The sequence below is a fragment of the Chelonia mydas genome, chromosome 2 (genome assembly GCF_015237465.2).
Source record: "Chelonia mydas isolate rCheMyd1 chromosome 2, rCheMyd1.pri.v2, whole genome shotgun sequence".
Classification (NCBI taxonomy): Eukaryota; Metazoa; Chordata; order Testudines; family Cheloniidae; genus Chelonia; species Chelonia mydas.
This window is the reverse complement of record NC_057850.1, coordinates 80,673,557-80,693,298: the sequence shown is the minus strand read 5'-3', so window position 1 is coordinate 80,693,298 and position 19,742 is coordinate 80,673,557. Positions and strand designations below refer to the sequence as shown.

Here is a 19,742-nt window from a genome sequence, read left to right as displayed (position 1 = left end):
CTGAATATAAGATGCTTTTTAAAACCTTGATGGCAAGGAAGGAGAAGATTTCCTTGCCTCCACACCGTCCCTTTCATCAGAGAGGAAAGATTGAGTGTTCATGTCATCTCTCTCATTAGTCTGTGGCTGGAAGATGTTAATGTAACCTTGTTGTTGTTGTTGTTGTTGTTGCAGAAGAGATTTATAGCACCCCTCAGAATTGTTTTTATTTTTTCTCCTGAATTATAGTTTGTGTAGTGAATGCTGTGTTTATTTTATGAGTCAAATGTTTATATTCCAGATTGAAATTGCATGGTACGTTACAGTCGGTGTTAGGAAATATCTCTTAAAATAATTATTCTTTGCTATTTTAGTTGAAAAATCTGTGCTAAAATGTGCAGGAAAACTGAATTAAAATTTTGTTGAGCTGTGGTGTTGAACTGTAGTAAACAATATTTATTTTTGAGCCACAGATTTAATACTTCTGGGATTAGAATAGTTACTTGAAGAAGCAGGTCAATCTCTCTCACACATGCATGTGCTTCCTGTGCCTGTGAATTTCCCCCAGAACACAAGTTTATCTTTATGGAAAAGTCCCACAGAATTTAATTCATAGATGACTTGTCTGTAGAAATTTTAAACCATCCTGTAAAATTTAATTATCAAATAATTGTGTTCTTGCTATAGAACTCAATAGCATGAGTTCTATACATTTTAAAATTGTGTAGAAAAGCCATCATTCTTTATTGAATTTTGTACAGCTTTTAGAGCAATTTATATGGAATCCTATCTAGTTACTTTTTAAACCTATTGGTTTCATCCCGGTTAAATGTTACAGGACTCTTCCATAAGAGTAAATAGTGAAAAGACCATCGGCAACAACAACAGGGGGTGGGGAGAAGCACTCTTTTGTGGCTTTGATTGTGTCAGATTCCGTTTCTTTGCAGTCATTTTCTTTTTTCACTTGAGAGGGGTTTATGGTGCAGTGTCCGTCACAACCCCATCTTAAAGTTGCAGTTGTATTTCTCTCTTGAGTTCGTAGAGGTGATGTTATCTTTTGTTCACTCAGCAGTATGGTCATTCCTAAGAGCATCTGTCACTTGAGGCATTATAAGATGGATGGGTCTCAAGTGAACTGCTGGCTGAAGCAAATGGTGAAAATAAGAAAAGACAAGGGGGTTGGGGGCCTTCAGAGATCAGAGAGGACAGACAACAAGGAAACACTGTTAAAAATCAAGAGTAAGCCAAGCAATACTAGAAGAAAGAATCAAGATTGATCACATGTTGTCATATTCTAAGTGTCTTGGAAACTAAGATTCTTCTATGGCTGTAATGATCTGAGGAAGTTTTCTATGTCATGGTAAAAATTTATTTGCTTGGCTTTTATATTTTATTTGGACATGAGGGATCGTCAGAACAGTGTGGTGGATTATGAGGAAGAAATTGTGCTTTTTATTATAGGTTTCATTCTAACTTCAGGAGAAATTTAAATTTTGCAATATTCAAAACAAAAAACCCTCCCTCCTCCAAAAAAACCCAGCACATGCTGGTAACGCTATTTTGTTTATTTTGGTGTGTCTGTCTATACTGGATGTGCTTACATGTCTGCCGCGTGCCCTCCCCCCATTCTGTTATATTGAATGCTAATTTCGTTTTGTGCAACAGCAGTAATCCAAAACCGAGAATATCAATAATTCTGCTTTTGGAGATGCAAATGAAGCTGTTTAATGAACAGAGTGCATCTCATAGTGTTTAATGTAAAAAGGAAACCGTTCTAATACAAGTTCTCTGACTTAGTTGGACTAATTAGGTTTGACATTTTGAACTGAAAATGAAAAAAAAAAATTTTTTTTTAAAGCTGCAAAGGTCCCAGTTTGCAGATCCAGTCAGATAAGGACAAAATGAGTTTTTACTTACAGAGGAGCCAGTATATGATGAGGGGTGGGGAGCGATTTAGGCGGATGTTGGCTTGAAAAATTATTTTGTCACATTGTTTGGCATTAGTCCACGAGGGGAAGCACGGGTTGAAAGGCAAAGAAATTAAGATGATTAGAAGGTTTAAAGCTTCACAAATGGTGGAGTATCTCTCTTCTCAATGGGTGTAAATAATAGATGAAAGACTAAGAGTGACAACAAAGGATCAGGGCATTTAAGAGGATGTGTGCAGCCTGAATAGAGGTCTGTGGCCTAGGGCCAAAGGTCTTAGCTTTGGGTGTAATTAGAAGAAAATACAAAAATGTCATTACTAGCAGGTGAAATGTTCAGCACGTGGCCAAAAAATAGCAATTTCAGACCCGAGAGCTGTTCGAATTGGATTACGGGACTGTTAAAAATCATGAAATTCTTTGCGGAGTCTTATGGTTTGGTCAGAAATGATGTGGTTTAATCTTATTGACCATCTGTGATAGACTTCCTGTTTGTAGCATGGTGAGGCAGTGCAGCTCAGAGTAAGAACTAGAGTCCAGGGGAATGTGTAGGCTTTTTTTGTGTTACAGTGAAACACATTTCTGCTGATTAAAATAAGAGACATAAGGAATAGAGTTTCAATCTTTAACAACCCATTCCTTTTTTAGGATTGTGGAAAAGAAGAAGAAACTCAATTATATTGTTGGGAAAATTTTTTATTTCATTTCAGAGACATGTTTTTGTATTATTAATGTGCTTTCTAAAATTATTTTATACGTTATCTGACAATATTGGGTCAAGTTGTGCCATCAGCTTTAAGCAGAATATCCCACTTGCAACCAGTTAGGAAAGTTCTCCTTTAAAATCTGCCGGCAGTGTGGCCCATTATTGTAAAGAAAATGAATTGACTGGAGTGACTAGGAAGCGCTTGTGTGGAGATATAACCCACTCAACAAGAAGTCTATTTAAGGCTTTCTCTTCTGATAACAAATCTTATGTATGATAATAGAATAAATGCAAAGTATCATAGAATATCAGGGTTGGAAGGGACCTCAGGAGGTCATCTAGTCCAACCCCCTGCTCAAAGCAGGACCAATCCCCAATTTTTGCCCCAGATCCCTAAATGGCCCCCTCAAAGATTGAACTCACAACCCTGGGTTTAGCAGGCCAATGCTCAAACCACTGAGCTATCCCTCCCCCAAATACATGTTTTAGAAATTGACATTTTTACTTGCTGTTTGCTACAGCCCTGTTGCCATCCTCTTGGGCATTTTAAATATATTTATCTTGTATTAAATAGAATTTTTGCTTAAATTAACTTTACAGAAGCAGTTTGCATGTGGGGGAGGGGAGAAATCAGCAATCCATCCTTTGACTTAATTTTTGTCTGGAAATAATTTTTGGTCATTACTGTATACCCTAAACAGACATAAAGATATATTATTAAAAGCAATATGTCTGAAAAGTAATCTCCTTAGGTTATCACCAAGTACTGATTGTTCTCTGCTTGGAGAATTTTTCCTTTAAGTGATTATTTCTTGCAGTACTAGGTCCTAATCCTGTTACCAGTGCAGTGAGTAGCAAAGTTCCATTTGACCTCAGTGGTGATGGATCAGATCCTTACTCTGCAGAAGGAACGGATTTTGTTGGAGGATTGTCCTTCGTTGTTTAATGGCATAGAAGGAGCCACAGACATACTGCAGAAAGTGCCATATAGATTATATGGCTATTTAAAAAAACCAAAACATTTTTCTTCTTTTTGTCAGCTTGTGCGTAAAGTGAAGAAAGTGCTGTAGGGTCTGTAAACATATAATTAAGAACAGGATCTATCTGAGAAAATCTCTGTACTGACCAGTTTTGCCATATGTGAACTTTGATAGGCAGGTTTTAATGTCCTGTTGAGGCAGGTTTTAATGTCTTGTTGCTAACTGTATAATATGTTGGATCTGAACTGCCATCAATTATTTTGTTTTTTCCCCCCTCATTATTTTGCAGGTGTTTAAGAACTTTAAACGACCTAGATAACGTGGCAGCGGGTTACCCTAAACTCTTAGCTACAACCCTTAATCATGAATGCATTTCAAAAAGGTTAAAAGAATACAAGAAGGTACTGTACTTACCTCATGTGTTATACAGAATATGTGATGTTTGTTTTTATCTCTCTTTGTCTTCAACGTCCACTTTTTAAATCTGTGTTTTGAGAAATAGGAACTGTAAAAAGGTGTTCTATTTTGGTACTACTGTGATGCACTTATTCCAATCTCCCCTCCCCCCCCCCCCAAAAAAAAAAAAACCCTCAAAACATTAATCGATTCACTTAATTAAAAGAGGTTCGCTGGAAAAGGCTTATCAGTATTGCCAAATACGTTCTTTTCTACATATCAGAAATAGCCTCAACTTTATTATTTTGTTATAATTGTTTGATTTCACTCCCATCCTTTACTTGATGTTTGACCTCATAACTCTGCACGTTTCCAAACTCTGCTAGCCAAATGAATGCTTAGGAAGTTGTGTGCATATATGTATATACTACACACACACATGCTGTATGTTTTTTTCTGCAATCTCAGAAGAGTTAAAACAACTTGGGCGGAGAATTTGAGTTCTCTAGTTGAATTTTACAGTTTATAAAAATAGATGTGCACTTCCAATTGAGAGCTTCACAGTAGTATTTTCTGATTGGGAGAGGCTTGGCTTATTCAAAATAGTACATTGGACTCCTATAGTTTCTTGTTGTATTTAAATGACCCAGCATTTCCAGGAGGCCAAAGATCTATTCCTGTTTTATGACCTGTTATATCCTTGGGGCAGGGGCTGCACTGAGGCCCAATAGAGCAAGAGGGTCATTGCCACAGTCCAGGTCCTAATTGTTGCTTCATGGTTACCACACAGATACCAAAACCTGCTCTCTGTAACATTGTAGCTGGGAACATCTGGAACATAGTAGTAGTCTGAGAGGGGAAAAAAAGCCTCTTGCATTTTGTTTCACCAGGTGCTAGGAGGAAGCAATATTAGACTTTTTGATACGGGAGGCAAATTCTGTGGCCCCTGAAGTTAGGCGACAACAATTGAAGAGGTCAAAGGACAGCTGAGTGGGGTCAATGAGACACCATGGGGTGTATTTTGTTACTTAGTAAAAGGAGCAGCATCCTAAAACCTTAAAGGATTCTCTTGAAAATCTATGTTGTGAAAAGGTTTTATGAGTCTGATGGCAAAAAGTGCTGATTTATCTACAGAATGCTTGCTTTTGTCTAAATGAAAGGATAATCCTTACCAAATGTTGTCAGCTATCATAGTGCAGTCATTACAGGTCTGAAAGGACCGTTTAAGCGTACTTCAGCTTCCCAAATGAATATCATTGTAATGTTTCTCTGTTTGAAAAGAATTCTGAACTGTTTATTTTCTGAGCTTTTCTCCTTTGATATCAACGTTAACACAGTGAGCAAAATATTTGAAAAAGCTGAAAGAAAATTTTTTATTTATAAATTAAAGATTTCTATTCCTTAGGGAGGTTTCTTAGCTTCTGTAAATTCTCTGTGTGTTTCTTGTAAGAGGAAAATCTTAATTTACCAGCATATAGTCCAGTCTAAACTGTAGCTGATTTTAATCCATTAATACTTGTTCAGTGAATGTTTAAACTTGTTAAACTAAGCTTTTATTTGTTTATATAATTTGTTCTGTGTACTTGAATGAAAGAGAAAAATAGTTTTTGACTAAGGAATGCCTATAATTTATTTGGCATTATCTTTTTTTATTATCCACAAGTAATTAATTCTCAACACTTTTCACTGAAGCAGATAGGAAACCAATGTCAGAGTCAAGACCTTGTAAAATATAAGAAAAGAAAATGTAGTAAAGGTTGCCCTCTTTATAGGGAAGGGGGTGGAGGAAAGAGTATATGCGTGTGGTAGAAAAGAGTTTTGCCGCAGCTCAGAACCAAGGTCTCAGATTTTGACCCTACCATCTTATACAAGCAATCATAGTCACAGTAGGAAGAAATAGGTGTTCAGAAGACAGGAGGTGATGGTATTGTTGTTATAACAACTGTACTGTCTTGATCTTTACAAGAATACAGCAGAAAGAGTGGCAATGAAATAATCTCTGTAGCTATGAAAGAATAGGAATCAAAGATATATAGTTTCATGTAGAAAAAAGAAATGCTTGTCTTTTTTGTGAAGCACAGTTGTCCAAAAGGTTTAATTATTACACCTTTAAAAGTAATGTATACAGATGCTTGGCACGATTTATATCAAGGTTAAGGCACCTTTAAACAAATATCTTGGAAAAGGGTAACCTACTAAAATGCAAATTGCCTATTAAACACAATCCCTGTTTAAATAACACTTAAGTTTGCTTCAAAACTGGCACATGCTATTAAATTTTCTTGATACCCCATTGTCTCCTGATGAGTTTAGGTTGAGGCATATGTCTGAGGAGTGTGCAAGGGGGAGGCACAGCAAGTTGGAATGTCAGCCTTCACTTTGATTTTCCAGGCCTCCACCAATTAGTGTTGAATTTCTGTACAACAAAATAATGATAAACTAGTCTATAGTAAAAGATAAAAAAATGTTATTTACCCAAGAGAGTGGGCTGGATTTTATCATAGAAACTGGATGGACCTAACTTCTCCAGGCTTGCACCAGACTACCACTGACTCTAAATACAAAGCTAGATTCTTACAAATACATGTATAGGAACTTGTATCCATCCAAGTTCACATACATATTAGAAAAGGCATAGATTAGACTGCACCAGTAGTTGTGCTACGATCTTTAATATTGTTTGTAACAATGACACTTAACATATATAAAATGGAGATCATATAGACCTCTGTAAAGTACTTAGCCATCCACTGATGAAAAGTGCTCCATAAGTACCGTATAAGGTATTCATTTTTTTTAATGGAGTTTGACCTGCTAGACAGACAGTTTTACAGGTAGCATTTATATTCTATTGTGTAAATATGCAAGGTAAAGTATGGTGAGGTGTATTTTCTTCCTATTGGATGCTGACATTTAATGGAGGTTTTATCTTCATGAATAAAAGGGTGAATAGAGCCTATATGTGGGAATTATGACTAAGTGATGGTTGTGTGGCAGCTACATTATGTCTAGATTGTAAATACCATTAAGAAATTTTATTTTGGGGAAAAATGAGTAGAAGATGCACAGCAAAATGTCTAAAGTAAATAATTTAGTCCTGTATAATTTCTTCTTCCTCTCATCTGCAAAACCCAAATGCACTAGTTAGCATAGTGAATGATGACCATAACAGGAACAATACGAGCATTTGAGATTGTGTATTCATTCCTATATTACATAAATTTGTTTGGTTTAATTTTTTAGTTAAAAACTGCTTTTTTTTCCTATCATGAACCATTGTATGACATTTTATAGTTTAGAAAACAAATATAAATCCTGAAAATAATTGTTTGTCTTGGGATTGCGGAGGTGGTCTTAGCTGAGAGAGGTAACACAAATGCAGATGGCTGTACTTTTTAAGAAGCTTCCCTGTATTTACTGTTTTAGTTTTGTTCTGTTGGGTTGCTTCTGTGTCAGAAAAACTGGTCTCCTGTGACACCTTGGAACGTCGCACGGTGCCTACTAATGATTTGCATCTTTGATCTCTCACAGCCTCTGGTAGTTCCAGATATTCTTGACAGATTTGTTTATTTTACAGAAGAATTTCTGGTATTTCTGGGAAAAGAGAAAGTAAAGACTCAACCTTGACACACAATAAATGCATGTTACATAGAAGAATAAATAAGAAAAAGCCATTAGGAAGAAATCCACAAAACATTCTGCATTTTCTGATCATTTCCACCAGAAAGTAATGAGAGAGAAGGATTTATTTAATAGAAATGAAATGAACCATGTGGCCACTATTACTCAACAGTGTAAGGCTGTTTCACAGAAAATTGCTCATCCAGCATTAACCTTGACATAGTTTTGAGTTTTGTGGTTTTTAAGATCTCTGTATACCCATATTTTCTTTGTTCGCTTTATTAGCGCACTGTTTTTGGCAAAGAAATGGCCATGAAAACAGATGTCCAATAATTTTATTTTGTTGTTTGGAGCAATGGCTGAACATGCTTAAAAGAAGTGTGATTTGTTAATATGCCTGTTGACTGCAGAACACTGTAGTGGAGTATCACATACTAAAAGTAAAGGACAAAGTGTACTTTTGTTCTGTTCATATTTTTAATGAAGAATTTTGGAGAAAGATGATGTTTATGCATTTGAAGAGAACTGTTTCTGAACAGTTCTTATTTATAAGCAGTTGAGGATCCAGTCATAACTGAATTTATAAGTGGTCTGGCACAAACACTAAGCCAAAGATGTATTTTCTAACTCCTTCAGTGATACTTTTTTGAAGACTGATTAAAAACAAGGAGAAAAATATTTATTAGCATTGCATTGTTTTTACACAAGGCTGTAAGGAATTGCTAATAAATTTGCTTACTTTTATCCAAGCCTGTTAGACGTGGCAATTTGATTTCTCTGAGTTGTTTGAATTTTTTTTTTTTTTTTTTAAGAATTACTTTGTGGATTTTTTGTTTGTTTGTTTTCAAATTTATTTTTAGAGGGGGAACGTGAGAGAACAAACCTTGATTGTGTTTTTGGTAGAATTACACAGATGAAAAGGAGGTGTAAGATACAATGTATCAGATCGTTACATGCAATATGGCCAGTTTGTGCCACATCTCACTTCTGGCCCATTTTGGCCACAAAATCTATCTAATTCTTCTTGGGAGAATAAATAACACCAGTGTAAGGAAAATGCTGAAGTGGCATAAAGCCTGATGCAGGAGCTCATGTGCCCCACACCCTACCTGCTGCCAGCATAGTACGATAAAGCGCGTGTGCTTAGAAAAGAATGAGTGTAGTTGAAAGACTGATCCTGGGCTGCATTTTCAGTCCTTTCTGTCTATTACAGACCAGCCAAAATCTCTAACGTAAGGTATGTCTACACCAGTGGTCCCCAACCTTTCTTGTGGGAATAGCATATTGCTATTCCCAGAAGACTGTGGTGGGCACCAGACACCCCACCACCAAAATGCCACTGAGAAACTGCAACGCTTCTCGGCGGCATTTCAGCAGCGGGGTGTCCTGCGGGCGCACAAAAATGCCCCGGCGGGTGCCATGGCACCAGCGGGCACCGCATTGGGGACCCCGGTCTACGCTGCCTGCCATTGGCTGTAGCATATATGCAGCATTTCTCAAATGCGGCCACCAGGGGCTTTTCTTATGGCCACAGCCTCTTGGGCAGTGATTGGGGGGGCGAGCAGCGAAGCCACAAACACCAGAGGAGCAGGCAGCCAGTGTGAGTTCCCCACCTTCCCAGGGATGGTGGGGCTCAGGCTTCTGGCTTCAGCTCTGGGGTGGCAGGCTCTGTCCTCTGGCCACACAGGAGCAGGCTCCATCCTACGGCTGCGGCCTCTGGCCCTAGCCCCGGGCTCACCACCCCATCGTCCCTGGACCCTGCTGCCTCCCCTGACCCCTTGCTGCCTCCCTACCCACCTCCCCATTCAAGGCTTAATTTGTCCTCTGGCTTACCAGGCCTGAGTAAGTCTGTTGTGAAAAGTGGTATTTGTATGTTTGTTAATATCACTTTACACTATCTTCTAGCTATCAGGTCTGCTGCTGTGAAAAGTGATATTAGCAAACATACAAATATCACTCTTCACAGAAGCAGACTTACTAGCTAGCAAGTCATAAAAAGAGCAACCAAAAAAGCAAAAAACCAACCAACCAACCAAGAACAAAAGACAGGAACAAGCAAAGCACCTTATTTGTGTTTGTATTCTGTTTAGATCCAGTAAAGAATACATATAACTGTACGTTATTTTTATTATTAGATCTGCAAAAAAATCCCACATAAATAAATTACACTGATTGGACCTGTATATGTGCATATTTATTTGTTTTTTCTAAGGTTAATTAAATATTTTAGGAAAAAGTCTGAGAGCAGCCACCAGCAAGAGTTCGTGGCCATATTCTGAGGCCACCATAATTATGTTGTGAGAACCCCTGAGGGTATGTGTAGCTACAAGCCGCAGTGAAAAGTGAGCTGCATCCACAAGCTACATGTGGGCAGTGAAAGGCTCTGGCAGAGGAGTCGGTAGGGAAAGGCTCTGGCAGCTCCCTCCTGTCGGAACTGTTCCCCACAGCAGCAGGGAAAGGCTCCACCAACACGCAGCTGCAGGAGCCTTTCCCTACTGTCTCCTCTCCGTCAGAGCCTTTCCTTGCTACCGGAGCCTTTCGCTTCAAAGGGAAACAGTTTCCGCCAGTGGGGAAACAACACAATGCTGTACTACGGTATAGACAGGGAGGCACTGCTTGGTCATGTAGAGAGCCGTGTGAGGGAAATACTGTAAGATTCTGGCATGTCTTTATTTACCTAAGCAGTGCTTCATCGTCTACACTACTAGGGGTATGTGACGTGTATGTATTCTACCAAATCTTTGCAAGGAGTGTAGACGTACCGTTTGAGCAGCCCTTAGACCAGAGTGTAATTGTCTTAGTTTGCAACTAGGGAGATTTAGGTTAGCTATTGGGGGTGGGGAAACTTTCTGCATATAAGGAGAATTAAACACTGCAACAGACTAACAAGGAGATTGTGAAATCCCTGTCATTTGGAAGTTTTTAAGAACAGGTTAGACAAATGCCTGTCAGGGATGGTCTAGGTATGCTGGTCCTGCCTCAACACAGGGGGGAAAGGCTAGATGACCTCTTGAGGTCATTTCTATGATTCTGTATAAAATATAGTATGCACATAACATGTACTTTCATGTTACAATATTTAAAGTTATTCATTCATTCATTTCATAGTCAAAATGTTTGCATTAAAATTGAGCAAAACACAGGAATCACTTCAATGACTGTTTTGCTCTTTTAAGGACAACAGAATTTGGTTCAATGTTATAAATTTAATTTGACTTTAAATCGGAAAGTACTCTGTATGTATGTGTGTCTTAAGTTCTTTTAGCACCACATCACTTCTGTGCAGGCACAAGTACCATCCTTCACACAACCCGTGCCTAGTGTTTTTGCTCTATGATAGCTTATGTTGAGTGTACACATAAATAAACTGGTGGAGTTAATGTTTTTCTTTTCCTTCCTTCTATTGTTGTTGTGCGTATTTACTAAGAAAAACTGCATTCCATGAATCTTGCAATGTGCTTCATTCCTAAATCATCTCTATGCCATCCAGGGATGTCCGATCCCTCAGAATAACCAGCTGGTTGGTTACACCAGTTTTCCTGTCCCTTTCTGCCACAAGAGCAACACAAAGGGGTTGGAATGGGCCCAAGGATGTGACCCCTGGTTTGACTGAGATCATAACCTGAAGTCCTGAAATATCAGCAAAAATTCTCATCTTGTAATATTTCCTGGCCAGGAAGTGGAAAGTACAGACATCACACTAGAAGATTCCCAGCTCAGTTTTGAAGACTCAAGCAGTGCAGATAAGATTATGAACTACATCTGATTTTGTGCACAAAGCTCTATATGGGACTACCTAAACTACATAAAATTACTACGGAGCATAGTGACACATTTTCAAAATACAAAATGAAAACAAGCTGGATCTCACTGTGTTGCCCACTACTGTGAACGATTTTGCAGGACAAGACTTTGCTATTGAATTCTTTGCCTTTGTTGCTTATCATAGGATAGGGGTGTAGATTATTCTCTGCTATATTGGACTCTATATGACCCCATGTATTATGATTAGGTGAGAATCTACTGACTTTTGACCAAAACCACACTGAAAAAGACTCTTCAAATGTTAGTGAGGTAAGAAAAAATTCTGGTAATGAGAATACTCCCAAATTTGAGTGGTCCTCCTGACTTGTTTCCTTAGTAAGCAAGCCTTTTTTCCAATTGCTAGGGACAAGGCTGGTTACCTCCTTTAGACTTAAAAACCTCCACTTTTAGCTCTGACAAGGTCAAACTATTTGCTAACTGTTGTCACCTCTGCTGTATGCGTTTGTATGGTAAAAATAGAGAGAACCTAATGATACCCTACTGTAGGAAAAGAAAATGTTTTAAAAACAAAACCCCAGCCAGAGCATCAAGTAAAAGGGATGGTACTGTATGGGTGAAACCATACAAATTACTAGATATAAGCTAAACAGAAAATTCCAAATAATATGTTACAGTATAAACAGTTTTTGGTCTTCCTTTCCCTATGAGCTTCCCTTTGAGGTATAAAAGCCGTAAATAGACCCAGGAGTAGCTCAGTGCTTTTGCCAATGAAACTTCTTTTCTTTTGAAAGAAAATTTTTCCTCAGGGTTAGACTAGATCAGATCCTCAGATTATGCATTTTAGAGAACTCTGTTACGTTATTAGGCTAAAAACCAGGTAAGGACTTTGATATATCGAAGCTAGAGTAGAGTGTTTGCATCAGACTTTGCATTTGTTATCAGGGCAATTGTAAAATTGCTTAAAAAAACCCAACTCCTAACTTCATCAAAAACCCCACCTCAATTCCTCTTCATAGCCTTTGAGGTCATGACCCACCCAGAGGCCAACTGGTGTGTATATCTAGTTTATACTGATGACCTGATTTATTCCTTAGCAGGGCCTTCACTTAATGTATGGCTTTACCCTGAAAAGTTACTGAGTAACAACACTCTTTCCTATTCAACAGATCTTATTGTATGTGTGTTCAGAGGTATGCCTGCCTGCTTTTCTGACTAAAATAATCTTTTAACTGCTTTTTACTCCTGCTGGCACTGCAGAGTCAATACTGTAGCACTATGAGAGAACAAGGTTCTATTCCTCTGTATGCATCAGCAATGATGTTGGCTACTAAATTCCAATGTCTTACAACTGTGCGAGCCGGTTGAAAGCAGTGGGACTGCACAGACCATGCAGTTGAGATCCTTGCTTTAAACGACAAGGCTCTTCTAAGAGTTGAAAGGAAGCTGGTCTGCAGTCATGGTGAGCAAGCCACTACATATTTTCCTGTGTTCTTCACTGGACAGTTTGGAGATATAGCCCTAGAAAATGAATCCTTTTTAAATGTTAAATGTTGTTAGCTCTAATTTTCCCCCTTAATGAAAGACAAGGACGCTGGAATGATGAAGACTGCTGCAAATCATGGATTGTCCCCAGGAGTAAATCAATGTTTCACTGTCAATGACTCCTGGCATTAAAAAGTTTCCTTGTTAGGGAGCAGGTGATGGGAAGCTCAAACATGTCTGCTTCTCTGTTCTGATACAGGACCTCAGTATCTAGATCTGTGGTGCGAGGTCAAAGACCCCATCCAGCTCTCCTGGTCTGTTGGTGCAGGAATTAAGGAAATCTTCCAGCTGCCTGTAAATGCTGTACAGTGAAGTTTTCAGCTATTGAATATCACTATTACATGTGAGAGATTGGTTCCATTCTGTTGTGCTTTTGCACTCTCCAGTGCTGGCAGGGTCCCAAGACCTCCCTTGTTCAACAGACAGCACAACATAGTCATGATGCTGTAAGACCTGGAGCTCCAAAGCCATAGCCATATATTCTCATTCTCGGTGTAAAATGTGTCTGAGGGAGAGAGGAATTTCAGCAAACCATGGATGAACTTGACTTGTATGCACTACTCCTCTTAAAGAATGGATTTCTGCTGATATTTTATCTTACAGGGATATATTAACTTTCAGGTTACAGGAGGCGAATTTGCTCTTCCTGGAAATCGTAGAGGTATATGAGGACCTTTTATTTTTCTTCAGAAATTCTCTTCAATTCACCAAACCACTTTAAAGAAAACCATCTGCGAGCTCTTGTTTGACCAGTTACTCATTTTGTTCTCAAATTTCAGTCTTCCACCTTAACGTCCATAACGTCCCATAAATGAGCAATAGCACTCTTTCTTCTTCTCTCATCTCTGGCCCTTGGCTTGTCTATCAGTCTCTTTTTACCAAATTATGTTTTCCTAAGCTGTTTTTCATATGCAATATTTTTTTGCCCTTTCCAGGTCAAAATCCACTGATATAAAGCTATAATAGGATCTTGCACAGGGTGACTGAAAGGACAGATGATTTTCCCTCTCCCCGGTCTCCCTTTGATTCCAGCTACTACCTCAATTCAGCCTTTTATTCAGTGGGATAGAACACTGCAAATGAGACCTGGAAGGAAACTCTGTAGCTTCCTCTGAAAAGGTGTGATAGTGATGGACATAACCATTGCCTGGCAGATGGTGATGATGGCGCAGAAGCAAAAAAACATTTGTTTTGCAAAGAAGTACTCTCAAGAATGACAGAGTTTGGGAGGTGAAGATGAACGCAGACTTTAGAGGATGCAAGGAAATTCAGCACTTTTATGACGGAGTCTTACTACAGGCAGTGGGGATAAGATTTGAGGCAACTAAAGCACACACAAAAAACAAAACATTTCTACAAAACCTTTGGCTTCACTGGCATTTTTTCCATGGGCTAGCTAGTGTGTTAGCTTCCAGGCCCATAAGGAGTTGTCCTCGCACAGTGATGATCCTTGGTCTAGAGCAGGGGCTCTCAATAAAATTTTTGGTGGCCTCAGAGTGTGGCCACCAACTCTTGCTGGTGGCCACTCTGACAGTTTTTCTTAAAATACTTAATTTAACTTTAGGAAAAACAAATATGCATATATACATGTCCAAATCATTGCAATTTATTTGTTTTTTTTGCAGACTCAATAATGAAAATAATGTACAGTTATCTCTATTCTTTACTGGACCTAAACACAATAGAAACATCTCCCCACCCCCATTGCCCGCTATGTCCCCCCGTAACCCAGAGTTCCCTTCTGCGCCCTTGCACCCCAGGCTCACCCCGCTCCTTGCCCTTTGACTACAGTGTGCTGTGTGGTCGCTCACCTGTAAGGCCAGCCCTGCCGGAGCCCCACCACTGGAACCCTGGGGGAAGGGGAGGAAGGTGGGTCAGGTGCAGAGTCCAAGGTTCCTCCCCCACTGCATACAACAGCCCCACATGTCTGCAGAGTTGCTGCCTGAAGGCCCCAGGAGGCTGCGCAGTGCAGGGGGCCGATCCCTTGCTGGTGGTGCCAGCAAACTCCAAGGCAGTGCATCCAGGAGCAACAGCTAGGGGCTGCAGGGAGGGGCCACTGCTTTGCCATGCCCCCCCACCCCATCTCCACCCAGGAGGTTGTTAAGGCCCAGAAAAATCTGCTGGTGTCTGTATGTGGCCACATGCGGGAAATGCTGGTCTAGTGGCCCTAATAGGAGCTTGACTGAACTGACTGGCTGTATAAATAGTAGTGTAAAATTCATGATTTCGTGAGGAGTACCAACTGCATAATATTTTTTAAAATGACAGCTGAGATTCTAGATCTCAGTTCTGTGGCAAAAGGTGAATTCTGCAGCAGTTTCCTGTATCTCAGAGACACGGTGTAAAGGTGTCTAAGTTTTATATTTACAATAGTAGAGACACTTTTCCCTAACCCTTATTCATACTGTGCTTTCTTGCTGTGCTAATGTGTAAATCATCCTCATTTTGGGCCACCTACCCACCATTCTTCTCCATTTCATTACTCATGTATAAACTAGTATTCCAGCATCTTGCTTCTTGTCCAGGGCTGTAGCCAGGACTTTACAGGTCCAAGTGAAACTATCAACAACCCCTTGGTAGGCTTCGGGGTGGGGTTATGTCTCTGCAGCAGCATTTTAAATCAGGCACATCAGGTATGTGTCCTTAAAACCAGACCTTTCTTGTTCCTTTCCCTCTTCACTCTGTCAAATCCTGTTATTTTATCCTTTTTCCCCAGTCTCTTTACTGCACCACCCTGGCTATAGTGTATCTGGAACCCGTATGGCAAATCTTAATTATTTTTTAATTCCCCTATTACAGTCTGATCTTTTCCCTCTTAGTCCTCTTGCTTTTTTTCACTCTGAAGCAAGCACCTCAAATTCACTCCCAGGCAGATTCCAAATGTTTGCTAGTTCTGTATTGTGCTCTGGTTTTCCTTCTCCACACCTAGCAAGCTAGTGCTCCTATAACCCTTCAGCATCATTTTCTCCTCTCTTCTTCTCCTGCCAAAAGAGGTGAGCTAAGGCCATCCTCACCTGATCTTTCATAAATCTGTATTTCTCCCTCAGGCTTGCCAACATGTGTTGGGTGCTTGAGCATAAGGGAGGGAGAGATATGGGGGAGCTGCCATCACCTCCTGCTGATAGAGAAGAGCAACTCTTAAAAAAATGCTGACAGTCGCTACTCATTCTCTGCTCCCCTGCAGAATTTGGGCATGTGACAACAGCCCTGCTTGTGTTTGTACTGTGCTTTAGAAGAGGTAAACTATTTTAAGTATTGAATATTATTATTATCATTATTATTACTGTTGTCTCTGGCAGTATTGTGGTTCAGTCCTTGTGAATGACCCAGCTGTCAGCCTCATGAATTACCCACACATTATTTAAGGGGAAGAAAATAAAATTCCCAATAGAACCATGTCTCTATTAGTATGTTCAGTAGAAGAAACACAAAGGTTACTAATCTTCTGAATCACTTAAGATGCCATCGTTTTTTGGGGGGAGCTCAAACAAATAATCTAAATTAGGCAAACTAATTTAGACAATGGCTTGTTGTGCAGGGTGCTGAACGTTAGGACCTACCCAGACTCCCATTCCTTGCAGAGGCTTTCCTACTTCTTCTTTTCTGAGGAGCCCTGCCCTTTTAAAGTTTCCTTGAACTCCAAACAAGGCCCAGCTGTCCTAATTGCCTCAGGCTTTAAGAAGTCAGCTGCCTTGTTATATCTTTCCTGCTCTAAGGGATTAACTCCTTGGGAGCTAGCGTTTCCCTTCTATCACAGCAGAAACTACCCTGCTCAGTTCAGCCAGGCTCCTCCTTTATTAGTGCTGTTAGGCCAAGAATTGTCAGTGGGCACCCCATTTGGGCTGGGAAGCCCTATATACTGTCCACCTGCCACAAAAAATTGAAAACAAGTCTCTCTCCTAACTCACTGTCTTGCAATGACCAGACCAACGTTTTTACATCTTGCAGTTCACAAACACCATTCTTTATCCACCATTCCACTATAAACCACAGTGCCCAATCTGTTTTACCTACTTTCTCTCAGCAAACTAGAAATGCTGCTATACTTATATTAATCAGTCTCCTGGTATAGTTGCATGACATCATCACCATCCACCAACAAAGCTATTTATGCAGACCCTACTGTACCTCATTTTCCACAATAGCTTAAACAGACTATGACTGTTACAGATAGAGGAGAGTTGTCCTATGTATAAAGTGCATTACTTGATTATTAATAATTTCCAGAATTTGAAAATAGTCATGATGCTTATCATAGATCCATATTTAGCATAGTATAAGCGTGGTTGGGAGCATGGGCAGGATTAAGCTTTCAAGCTGTTTTTTGGAAACTTACTTCTGAATGTTGAGACTTTCAGAAGTTCAGTTTTTTTAATGTGGCATTCTAATAGTTATTTTTGTTGAAATTATGTAGATGCCTAAATATTGTATGAGTCAAAGACGATGCCACACATTTTGGAAGCAAAGAAATGAAATATTAATCAACTTAACTGTACATACTAGGTGAAATCCTGCCCCCGTTGAAGTCAGTGGAGTTTTGCTATTGACTCCATTGGAGTCAAGATTTCACCCACCACACGTACAAATATATGCCACAGATAGGTCATAACAACCTTAGTTCTGCTCCAGTAAGGATGTCAACTTTCCAGTACCTCCTTCCCCACCCGACCTCCCTAACAATGTTTTACCATCACTGTATGTATGCATGGCACTTTACAACTAGAATAAAGATAGCAGTCCGTCTTGGTACTTATGTGGACCCCATATCACAGTCTCAAAACACCTCACAATATTTTTAATGTATTGACCCTCACAACATTCCTGTGAGGTAGGGAATTGCTGTTATCCATATTTTACAGATGGGGAGCTGAGGCACAGAGGGACTGAGTGACTAGCCCAAGGTCACACAGGAAGTCTGTGCTAGAGCAGAGACTTGAACCCAGGTCTCCCAAGTTCTAGGCTAGCACCTTAGCGCAGGACCATCCTCCCTATCTAAATGTGCTTCCTGACATAATTAATACTTCAAATAGTGCTTTACAAAGCAGGTCCCATCATTATACCCATTTTAAAGATGAAGAAACTTAGGCCAGAGAGGTTAAGTGGTTACCTAGCAGGCCAGTGGCCAAGCTAGAAATAGAACCCAGGTCTCCTCAGTCCCAGTCCAGTGCTGTATCCAATAGGCCACACTGCTTCTCTAGTCATAGAACTAGGTGACATCAGGAAGGTGGAAAGGGAATAAGGTCAAGTGGTAGCTTGTTTTGCACTTGTTCCTTTTTTGTCTGATTAAATAAATAGCTAAAAGTTAATTTAGTTGGAATAAAATTTTACGGTAATTCAGTCACCAGGATTGCCTATTATTAGTGGATGCTGAGTTGTCATTGTGTCTCTGGAATACATACTGTGTGCTGTGAAGACGCAATCAAATGATAGAATTATGATTTGGTATGCTTTCCTCACTTCGCTGTAAAATCTTACTTGGCTGTTCCACTATGTAATGTTTAAATCTGAAAGAGTATTCAGCACCATTAGAGACAGCAGCGCAGTAGATCACAGCTGCAAACTAGCACCTAAGAGTGCAGAACAAGTTATGGTTTAAAGTGCGGTTTGTCCTTGACTAACTTCATATATTTTAATACATTCACTATCAAATAAATGAGCGGGAAAATTAACTCTTGAGAAATTTGATTGGTTAAATGTGTACTAGTGAAAAATGCAATGTATAGCTTAAAATAAAAACATTTCACAGCTTTGCCTGTATACTGTGCCGACGTTGTTTGTATTCATTGTTTGATGAAAACTTGTTATATCATTAGTTGTAAGGTTCAGATTGTCTAGTCATAATTATATTGATAACAATGGTGATAAGTACAGAAATACTATAAACTCCGCCACTTGCAGTGTATTAACCTTGTATCCTTTATGAAAAAAGGTCAAGAATCTTTAGAATGAAAATACTGGCCTTTCAGATACTTTGACTTGATATTGGCAGTGGCAACAGACTCAATAAGATGCCTGTGCGTACAATTGTTCTGCAAACATAACTTTTCCATAAATATAGTCATGCAGCCACATAACTGGACAGTTACTGAAATAAGCTAATTTGTAAATTCTGCATATTCCTGTATTCTCTATCTCAACCAACCCTCTCAAATCCCAGAAGATACAGGTAAAGAGAATAAAAGCAGGATTATATACCTTGTGTACTAAAACTCAATTCACATCATTTTAGATGATTTTATCTGCCCTCCATTAAATTCTGCATCAGGTAGACTCTTGAAGTTGAGCTAAAATTTAAGGGGAATTAGTGTATAACCAATGTATTTGAGATGGGCTAACTGCAGAAACAAGGAAATAATGGAGGCTTCCAAACCCAAACAGGAACAAACTGTACTATTTCAAGTTTTTTTTTTTTCACTGCATTTTGCATTAACTATGAAATGGTACTGCTAATGTTGATCTTTCATGGGTACTATATGGGCTATTCATTGATTCATAAATGATCGTTTTGAACACATGGTATCTGTGTATATATTTCCCTACCCCCTTAACGGCCAACCCCCCTTTTTTTAAATTTGGTAGATCATGGGGAATTCATATGCAGGGCAACTGAAATCAGCCCGTTTTGAAGAAGCTCTTCATAACTCTATAGAAGCCTCTCTGAGATGCAGTAGTGTTGTCCCACGGCCAATCTTCTCTCAACTCTACCTGGACCCGGACCAACCTCCTTTCCTGTCAGAAGGTAACTATGCAAGTATGGCACACTTCAGTTTGTCATTTTTTTTTTCAAAAAGGGGCCCTCAAGCATTGGGGGACTGTGGTTATAAAATA

General features: G+C 39.4%; 1 protein-coding gene across 15 annotated transcripts in view; it reads left to right on the top strand.

Annotated features, from left to right (window-relative positions):
* Positions 1-19,742, top strand: part of GREB1L (GREB1 like retinoic acid receptor coactivator) — a 224,323-nt gene that overhangs the window by 95,575 nt on the left and 109,006 nt on the right. For 12 of the 15 annotated variants that reach the window (XM_043539771.1, XM_043539769.1, XM_043539768.1 and 9 more), the window contains 2 exons: positions 3,880-3,991; positions 19,494-19,653. In XM_043539771.1, the coding sequence (XP_043395706.1) occupies positions 19,497-19,653 (157 nt within the window). In that variant the 5' untranslated portion in view covers positions 3,880-3,991; positions 19,494-19,496. The remainder of the gene's footprint in view (positions 1-3,879; positions 3,992-19,493; positions 19,654-19,742) is intronic. The other 3 variants (XM_043539773.1, XM_043539770.1, XM_043539772.1) reach the window with 1 other exon arrangement.